The 10,296-nt window shown below is 38.5% G+C and overlaps 1 protein-coding gene across 2 annotated transcripts; it reads left to right on the top strand.

The window, feature by feature from the left end:
* Positions 1 to 6,604: 6,604 nt before the first annotated feature.
* LOC110873734 (amino acid transporter AVT1I) lies at positions 6,605 to 9,974 on the top strand. 2 transcript variants are annotated; one of them, XM_035974000.1, is made up of 3 exons: positions 6,605 to 7,530; positions 8,269 to 8,846; positions 9,346 to 9,963. In XM_035974000.1, the coding sequence occupies exons 1-3, from the start codon at positions 7,437 to 7,439 to the stop codon at positions 9,856 to 9,858; spliced, it is 1,185 nt and encodes a 394-aa protein (XP_035829893.1). In that variant the 5' UTR covers positions 6,605 to 7,436; the 3' UTR covers positions 9,859 to 9,963. The 2 variants fall into 2 exon arrangements, with proteins under 2 accessions (XP_035829893.1, XP_021978428.1); XM_022122736.2 differs by having other exon boundaries at positions 6,607 to 7,530; positions 8,239 to 8,846; positions 9,346 to 9,974.
* The last annotated feature ends 322 nt before the right edge of the window (positions 9,975 to 10,296 follow it).

Raw genomic sequence — 10,296 nt, 5'->3', positions numbered from 1 at the left:
TGAAATATCAGTCTACGTTGAATGCAGTATACGCCCAACTATGAGCACATGCACCGACTACCACCCAGCAAACACCGCCGGCTCAAGCAACCCCAATGGTGCTGGATTATGTCTCCCCGCCACGTGATCGTGCGCGTACAAGAGGTACTCAATATCAACGCGAAGATTCGTACTATGACGTTGTTAAGTATCTCACTTAATCAATGGTTTAAGAAAATTAGAGAGAAGCCAGAGTAGAATTATAGAAGGGAAACTAGATTATAACTTTCTGCATGTTTATTAAAACTAAAGGCAATGCCTTTTATAGGGAAACAAATAAGAATAATTCCAAAATAACTTTCTAACTAATTGGATAAAAGGGAACGTGGAAACAAAGGATATTCCCCATTTCCCCATTATCTCCTTTATTCTAGCACACCAACTAACAACCTGATTAATTAAAAAATATAAAAGATGCATTTGAATTAGTCCTCCAGTACGTTGCATGGCTTCGGCTTGGCCCATAACAATCCATCCCCCTCGAACTCACCTTGTCCTCAAGGTGAAAATCCGGGTAAGTCTTCACAATGAACCATGGTGGACGCCAATCTTTTCTTCTGGTGGCACACAAATAAATCTCCAACGGAAAAGCCCACGGTGGACGCCACTCGGCTTTTCCATCAACACACAAATGAGTCGCTCCAAGCCGCCATGGTGGACGCCACTCACGTCTCTTGGTTGTCTTATCTAGCGCAATTTTCATGTCCTTAGCGAACGGCAATTTCATAACTTGCTTCAACAGGTTCGGAACCACGGATGATGTGTTGTTTGGCTCCGGTACGGGTGAGGGTGTGGGTTTTGGCAGGGCTGCAACGGGGATTTGTGTGGTTTTTTGGGCGGGTTTGGTTGGAGGGGCTTGTTTTGGTGGTGATGAGATGTGTAGGGGTGTTGTAGCGGAAGTGGGTGAAAGAGATGACACGGTGACGGACATTGATGCTGGGGATGAGTCTTGGGTTTGGTGGTGTTCCAATGAGGTCCGGATCGATCGAAACTCGTTGAAAAGAATTTGCAACTGAGACTCGAGTTTCACAAGGGATTCGTTCATCCATTGATAGAACTCGGTTTCGGATAAAGTGTGAGCAGCCATGGGTCCGAGAGGAACACGACGGCTCTGATACCACTGTTAAGTATCTCACTTAATCAATGGTTTAAGAAAATTAGAGAGAAGCCAGAGTAGAATTATAGAAGGGAAACTAGATTATAACTTTCTGCATGTTTATTAAAACTAAAGGCAATGCCTTTTATAGGGAAACAAATAAGAATAATTCCAAAATAACTTTCTAACTAATTGGATAAAAGGGAACGTGGAAACAAAGGATATTCCCCATTTCCCCATTATCTCCTTTATTCTAGCACACCAACTAACAACCTGATTAATTAAAAAATATAAAAGATGCATTTGAATTAGTCCTCCAGTACGTTGCATGGCTTCGGCTTGGCCCATAACAATCCATCCCCCTCGAACTCACCTTGTCCTCAAGGTGAAAATCCGGGTAAGTCTTCACAATGAACCATGGTGGACGCCAATCTTTTCTTCTGGTGGCACACAAATAAATCTCCAACGGAAAAGCCCACGGTGGACGCCACTCGGCTTTTCCATCAACACACAAATGAGTCGCTCCAAGCCGCCATGGTGGACGCCACTCACGTCTCTTGGTTGTCTTATCTAGCGCAATTTTCATGTCCTTAGCGAACGGCAATTTCATAACTTGCTTCAACAGGTTCGGAACCACGGATGATGTGTTGTTTGGCTCCGGTACGGGTGAGGGTGTGGGTTTTGGCAGGGCTGCAACGGGGATTTGTGTGGTTTTTTGGGCGGGTTTGGTTGGAGGGGCTTGTTTTGGTGGTGATGAGATGTGTAGGGGTGTTGTAGCGGAAGTGGGTGAAAGAGATGACACGGTGACGGACATTGATGCTGGGGATGAGTCTTGGGTTTGGTGGTGTTCCAATGAGGTCCGGATCGATCGAAACTCGTTGAAAAGAATTTGCAACTGAGACTCGAGTTTCACAAGGGATTCGTTCATCCATTGATAGAACTCGGTTTCGGATAAAGTGTGAGCAGCCATGGGTCCGAGAGGAACACGACGGCTCTGATACCACTGTTAAGTATCTCACTTAATCAATGGTTTAAGAAAATTAGAGAGAAGCCAGAGTAGAATTATAGAAGGGAAACTAGATTATAACTTTCTGCATGTTTATTAAAACTAAAGGCAATGCCTTTTATAGGGAAACAAATAAGAATAATTCCAAAATAACTTTCTAACTAATTGGATAAAAGGGAACGTGGAAACAAAGGATATTCCCCATTTCCCCATTATCTCCTTTATTCTAGCACACCAACTAACAACCTGATTAATTAAAAAATATAAAAGATGCATTTGAATTAGTCCTCCAGTACGTTGCATGGCTTCGGCTTGGCCCATAACAATGTTACGTGCCACTTCTTTGTTTCCACATGATTTCCTTTTTTATCTCCATAGTTAGTTATTAGTTGAGTTAGTGGGGTAGTGGGTTAGATGGTTAACATTATGATTTCTATTTAAACAGTCTATGTATGTTCATTTCTTATCATGAATGAAAAATATTAAAAGAGAGTTATCTCAAATCTTGCTTCCTGCTATTTTCTTTTGAGGTTAATCCACTCAACGGATTATCTATCACAAACCAATTTGGTTCATATCAATTGGTATCAGAGCGGTCTTGATCCACATCAATGGACGCTCAAACCCAAAGTGAGGAGGAATTTCGCCGGTATGTGAACGAAAAGTTTGTTTGGTATGAGTTCCAAATCAATCATATCATCATTACTCTGCACAAAATTCGCACCAGGTTTCAATCCCTTGAGAACTCCTTAAACCCACATAATCTTTCCACCGAGCCCACCGCATCATCTACGTCAACGCCACCACTGCGTGCTTCCGCCAAAGCACCATCTTCATCGCCTACACCAAAAACTGTCCCGAAACCTGAACCTATACAGCCTCAACAACTGTCTCCACCGCCGGCAAAACTACCGGGTCATAAACCTTGCTTCTTGTTTGCTGCCTCTGTTCCTCATCACCGGATCCAGAGAGTTGTGTCATCACCACTAAAGACATGTTTGCATGGTTCTGCCTTGTTCTCCAAACACAACAAACAAACCAATAAGTTTGTCTTCTCTCGGTTATTTGGTAAGAAATCATCAAGAATATTTTACTATTTGAAACCCATAGCATGCAACTTTTTTGCATCACTGTCATGGCTTAACCACTTTCACAAGCAGGGGCGGATGTACTTGGGACCAAGGGGTAACCTCCGCTACCGCTTGGTCGGAAAATTTTTGACGTTTTTAGTGTAAATTTTGGAAAAATTTGACGTTTTTACGATTTCGTTACCGCTTATTTATAAAACGTTACCGCTTGGTCGGAATCCTAGATCCGCCACTGTTCACAAGCCCATGAAGTTGCATACCAACAAACCTATGGACGCTGTCAACAAATGGCTTGATTGGCGACCACCATGGCAGGTAGGTGAGACCGCCCCGAATGCCGCAGGAAGAACTGAATGGCGGCCACCGTGGTGCACCGCTAATGATCCGACTTCATCCTTGTGGACAAGGATTATTTTGAGTAGGAGGGAATGTTACGTGCCACTTCTTTGTTTCCACATGATTTCCTTTTTTATCTCCATAGTTAGTTATTAGTTGAGTTAGTGGGGTAGTGGGTTAGATGGTTAACATTATGATTTCTATTTAAACAGTCTATGTATGTTCATTTCTTATCATGAATGAAAAATATTAAAAGAGAGTTATCTCAAATCTTGCTTCCTGCTATTTTCTTTTGAGGTTAATCCACTCAACGGATTATCTATCACAAACCAATTTGGTTCATATCAGACGTTAGTACCACGCGCGACACCAGAACCAACACGGGAAGGCGCGAGCAGACGTACGTATGACGAGCACATGCGACACCGAACTCTCATCCAAGACCGGATCGGTCACCGCCGCACCGCACACAATGAGCGTGATGCGTACACGGGCAAGTCGAATCCGACATATAAAGAGGGCGAGAGATCTAGTGTTTTGAATAGAATTAATGACGACCACAAATCTCACAGGCCGCGCACTCGCGCCGTGTATAATCTAGCAGCAAAATATGATTATAACTTGGTTTACAGACCAGCTATAGTGACGAAAGAATCAAAGTTTATCCCAAAAATTGCAAGCCCCGTTAGAAAAAGCAAAACTCCCAAAGAACTATATAGTCGTCGACAGAAAGATAGCATATGAAACCTTCTTATGCGTCGCCTGTTGGAGGTTGATAATTTCTTCTACCAACCAACAAGTATTGATATGCACCTTCACCAATACAAACCCAACTTTTTTTTATTTTTAAAGTTTCAATATTAAAAAAATTTGATATTATTGGATAAAATGAGACTAAATTTAAAATCCCTCTCAAATCTTTCAATAAGTTTCAACATTAAAAAAGTTTGATAATATTGGATAAAATGAGACTAAACTTAAAATCCCTCTCAAATCTTTCAATGCGTATCCCCAATTTTCTTTCTCAAACCTTTCAAATAGTTTTTTGAATTAATTACTGTATCTTCAATTAGTTTTTGTTAATGATTTTAATTTTAATTATCTTCAATTAAATTAACCTTAAGTAATCTTTTAATGGCATTGCCAATCGAATAATTTTTTTTAATGGCAACAGAAACATATTATAAAATCAACAAAGACACCCTTTAGCAAGATGCTAAGAGACATAACGTATAGCAAAGAAAGTAGAAAACATAACAAAATAGCTATTACATATTGATTGTAAACCTACACAAATCACTCCAAGATATTGCCCTTAACTTTGTATGACTCCATCCTGTTATTAAATGTTTGGCCATTCCGAGCTAACCATATGCTCCATAACGTGAGCAAACATATCGCATGTGACTCCATGGTAGATGATTCACCTGATACATCAATTGTTTTACTGTTCCAATACTACCTGCAAATGTCGCTTGTATCCATATGAACACATTCCTCCAAACCGTATCTGCGAACCTACAAGTTATCAAAACATGATCTGTCGTTTCTTCATCTTGATCACACATTTTGCACACCACAGAAGTGATGATGCCCCGCCTTCTTAATGAAACAACATTTGGTATCTTGCCATCCACCGCACGCCATACAAACATATTACATTTCAACATTGCCCATCTATTTCAAATGAATTCGTCTGGTACATTATTGAGACCCCCAAACTTTTTTGATGCCACAACTCTTTCCCATTTAACCCATCGAATTTTATTTTATTGTTTAGACTACAACCTCCCATAAGAATCTCCTTCATATACCCTCCATTGTTTTTATGGTCGCAATGGGACACTTATACAAAGATAAGTAGTAGTTCGGTAAACTACTCAATACAGATTTAATTGGTGTCACTCGACCGGCAAATCACAATGATCTTGCCTTCCAATTTGACCTCTTGTTAAAAGTATCCAATACTTCTTTCCAATTTATAACCCTATTCATATTTGCACCAACTTTCAATCACAAATGAGTAAATGGAAAATTGCCCGCCTTACAATTAAAAATCGATGCCATATGGGTTACTTCTTTTGTTTCTTTACCTACACTAAGTAACTGACTTTTCTTAGGATTCACTTTCAGCCCCGATACTAAGTAAAAGCATCTTAGTATTCTTTTTAGATTTCGCACATTTACCTTAGTCCAATCCCCAATAAATATTGAGTCATCTGCGAATAACATGTGACTAAGATAAGGGCCATCGCTCGGTAGTTTTACACCCACGGAAACACCCGAACTAATGGCTCTTGTCATCATCACATGGTTAGCTTCCATAGCCACAATGAACAAAAAAGGGGATAATGGATAATGAACAAAATGATTTGTATAGTGTGAGTGAACATACGTCAAGTTATCCCCCATTAACGTTTATAAAAACAAAAAATATTTATTATCCTTACTTGACATGTTTGATCTTTAGGCTAGAGGGTATGGTGATGGTACTCCAAGGGAGGATGATCCGCAGTGGCGGATCTAGGATTCACGCCAAGCCGTAACGTTTTATAAATAAGCCGTAACGAAATCGAAAAAACATCAAATTTTTCCAAAATTTACACTAAAAACGTCAAATTTTTCCGAGCCAAGCCGTAGCGGAGGTTACCCCCCGGTAACCTCTAGGTCCGCCCCTGATGATCCGCCACGTAGGCGCCATGTCATAGTCCTCCCAAGGATGGTCCATCCCACAAAAGTAGAGGGTATGGAGGATGGTCCTAGATGATCATACCCCACCACTTTTATGTTTTTTTATTTTTTTAATTTCAACAACAAATTAAATGATAATTAAATTTACAATAAAGTAATCAAATAAGAAAAAAAACTAACGTTTGCTATACTTTTTCTTTTATTTACGAAACTAATAAAGACAAAAATGATATGAATTTGAATGACAACCAATTAACCAAATAAGAAAAAAACTAATTAAAGTGGTCATATCACACATATTACTTTATCATATTATAAAAAGTTTGGTAGACTCCAACCCCTATTGAGTATTGACCCTCTATTTCTGTCTTCCTTCTTTTTCCACCGGAAAGTACAGAGCTCGCCACTAGTCACCGGAAAGCTCCGGAGATGCTATTTTTCTCTAGTCACCGGAAAGCTCCAGAGATGCTATTTTTACTATTCTTTTTCTTCATTTTCTTCATTTTAACTTCTCTAGAAGACAGAAATTGAAGAGTTAAGCTATAAAATGGTTGTTGTTAATTTTTCTTAACGGCTACTTTTGACTTGGGAGCCCACATGTTTGGTCCGTCGCAAACGGCAAGATATGGACGCTCAGGACGGGACGGAGGGGGGCCGGCGTGGTTTGCCGGCGTCGCCGAACCAAGACGGGGTGTGGGACGATCCCCATACCCCTTAGCCTTAGTAATCTTTTAATGTCATTGCCATTCACATAAATGATTCGTATTGTGGTGTAAACATATAGTATTTATTAACTTTCTGAAATTAGATTTTTTTTTTCTGAAATTAGATTAACCAAGTATTTATCCATACTTGTATATTGCATTCATACATTTACAGATATTTTGACACCCAATTACCCAAAAACGTTTGTTTTAATATTATTTTAAAACATTTTTTGGTAAACATAATATTTGACCATTGACCAATGATAATGATAGCCATTAAAATCCTTCCTAAACCACTCAAATACGTATCCCCAAAGTTTGCATTAAATTATTAGTTGTAACAGTTCCCTTTTATGTTGGGGATGAGCCCGTGATAAAAGCATTTCATGCATATACACAAAACCCCTATCCTGACCATATTCATTTCTCCACAAATAAGTTTTGAAGAATTTTTTCTTACCCTCTGAAACACAATGGAAGCACAATACCTGGAACAACAACACTTAGCCGCTACAATCACTTCATCCTTCCTAAACACCTGTTTTAACGGTCTCAATGCTCTATCAGGTATGTTACGGTTCATTTTCGTTGTAATAGACTAATCGGGTTCATCGGGTACATTGCCGCAATTGGATCTTGGTGTGTATCAGAATGGATTTTTTTGGCTGATGAACCCGAGAGTGATACCCAAGAGTGACGTTCGTAAATGACTATATATCCGTTAAAACTAGGTGGCATTTTCTCATTGGTGGGTTTATTTGGGTTCATTTTGGAGTGCCCCTACACCCTAAAATATGTGGATTCTAGAATTTTTTGGTCGTTTAGGATTTTGAACATTGTTTGTAGGGTGTTTACGGGAATAAAAGTGTTTCTAAGTAGTCTGCTTGTGGTACAAGTGGATTGTAGACTTTAACCAAATCTGACAAGCGGACTTTACCCACTTTAATTTTTCCGGCATCCCGCGTTAGCTAAAGTCCAAACAGCTTAACAATCTTGTACCACTAGTGGACTACTTACAAACACTTGTATTCCCATAAAAACCAAATTTTACAAGCTGACTTTAACCACTTTATTTTTCTTGGATCTTGCGTTAGCTAAAGTCCAAACAACTTAACAAAGTTCGAGCAGTAGAACTTAGAAACACTTATATTTCCATAAACCACTTACATCCACTCTTCAAAACCCTAAACCACCTAAACAACTTTTTTTTTTCGTTGATTGTAGGATTCATAAAGATGTTTTTTTACAACCAAACATGTTAACGTTTTTGTCTAGGTATTGGAATTATAACAGTTCCATATGCAGTGGCAGCAGGAGGATGGTTGAGTTTATTACTTCTTTTAACCATAGCCATCTCAACTTTCTTCACTGGTTTACTCATAAAAAGATGTATGGATATCGATCCCACAATAAGAAGTTACGCGGACATTGGAGAGCGAGCCTTTGGTAAAACCGGCAGGATCATAGTATTAGTCACCACAAACCTAGAGTTGTATTTGGTTGCTACCGCTTTCTTGATCCTCGAAGGGGATAATTTAAGCAACTTGTTTCCACAAGTGCATTTTGATATTTATGGGCTTCGCGTAAGTAGCAAGAAGAGTTTTGTTATCATGGTCGCCGCGATCATACTCCCGACAACTTGGTTTAAGAATATGAGGATTCTTTCGTATATATCGGTTGTTGGTGTTCTCGCGTCGTTTGTCATCTTAGGCTCGATCCTTTGGGTTGGTAAGTTTGACGGTGTCGGGTTTCGGGAAAAGGGTAAGGTAGTAAATTGGAATGGAATGCCTTCTGCTTTGTGTTTGTATGCTTTCTGCTATGGTGCTCATCCGGTTTTCCCTACTTTGTATACTTCCATGAAGAACAAACATCAATTCTCAAAGGTACTAGCAAACATCTTTGTACCATTGTCTCATCCTTTAAAGGTTTCATAGCTCCATCACATCATTTTTTTTAATTTTAATACATATATAAATATTTGGATGTAACATGACCAAATTGAATATATGAGTACAAAAAGTTATGATATTTGAATTATAACTTTTTTTATTAAAATAATCAAGGTGTTTTGCCTTAAAATTACTTTTTAGTAATTGTCCACATGTTATCCATTTGACATGTTTGTCGTTAGAGAAAAAACATTATATTAGTCGACTTATACAAATAAGTAACCTCTAGTATGTATGATATCGTAAGGAGTATATTATAATTTCCTAAAATTTCAGTTGTTTAAGGGGTATGTTAAAATTTCGTAACATCTTAATACTATAAGTCTCTTTATTATGTGGGAGGTTTATTAAAATTTCCTAGATCTTAATTTTAAAATTTACTAACATCTTAATTTTAAAATTTTCTAACATCTTAATGAGTTCTAAATTTCAGGTGTTGTTGTTGTGTTTTGTGTTGTGCACAATTACATACTCTTCGATGGCAATAGTTGGTTACCGAATGTTTGGTTCAAAGGCAGAGTCGCAAATTACCTTAAACCTTCCAACTAACAAAGCAAGCTCACAAGCGGCTATATTCACCACACTCATTAGCCCGATAGTTAAATATGCACTCCTAGTGGTACCAATTGTGAACACAATCGAAGAACGATTTCCATCATTCAATACAAGAAAGTTTAGCCTTTGCATCAGAACAACACTCGTAATAAGCACAATAGTCGTAGCCCTCGTGTTCCCTTTCTTTGGGTATCTCATGTCTATTGTCGGGGCACTTTTGACCGTCACAGTATCCATTATATTGCCATCCTTGTGTTACTTGAAGATCTCGGGCACTTATAGGGTATTTGGACTTGAGTTGGTGATGATTGGTTTCGTTGTGCTTGTTGGGATTTTGATTGCAACCGTGGGTACGTACACATCGATGGCAGATATAGCAAGGAAACTATAAGCTAGATATGGCTATTATGTAACACATTTCATTTGTTTATCAATATGGGACTAATTGTGATTTATGGCATAATATGCTTTTATCCTTTAAAGAGGACATCTTGTATTCTTGTGTGATTTGAGCATTCCTACCAAATGGGCCAAGTTTTGTCTTTGACCCACTTCAGTTTCCAACCCAATAAAACTTTTTAAGCCTCCAGTCCAGTCCAAGCCGATTGTTTCTAACGTTTACAAATATATATTTGTGCTGATTTTTTACAATAAGAAATATTGCTGGATTGCCTTAAATATATAGTGGACTTTATAACTTCTTAAATTCATTTTTTTCTAACAATTACTTATCTAACCATCTATTTCCTAATGCAGTCTTCGCTTACGTTGCTAAAAGTCTATCTTTTATTTGATCGACAACTACCCAACTTGATTTTCGGATAATGTA

This window comes from Helianthus annuus, chromosome 1 (assembly GCF_002127325.2).
Source record: "Helianthus annuus cultivar XRQ/B chromosome 1, HanXRQr2.0-SUNRISE, whole genome shotgun sequence".
Taxonomy (NCBI): Eukaryota; Viridiplantae; Streptophyta; class Magnoliopsida; order Asterales; family Asteraceae; genus Helianthus; species Helianthus annuus.
This window is presented reverse-complemented; position numbering and strand designations above follow the sequence as displayed.

Excerpts from the sequence above, each read along its gene's own strand:
- LOC110873734 (XM_022122736.2), top strand. The coding sequence starts at position 7,437 with ATGGAAGCACAATACCTGGAACAACAACACTTAGCCGCTACAATCACT. Across the intron at positions 7,531-8,238 it reads CGGTCTCAATGCTCTATCAG|GTATTGGAATTATAACAGTT; the intron begins GTATGTTACGGT and ends GTTTTTGTCTAG. Across the intron at positions 8,847-9,345 it reads ACAAACATCAATTCTCAAAG|GTGTTGTTGTTGTGTTTTGT; the intron begins GTACTAGCAAAC and ends TCTAAATTTCAG.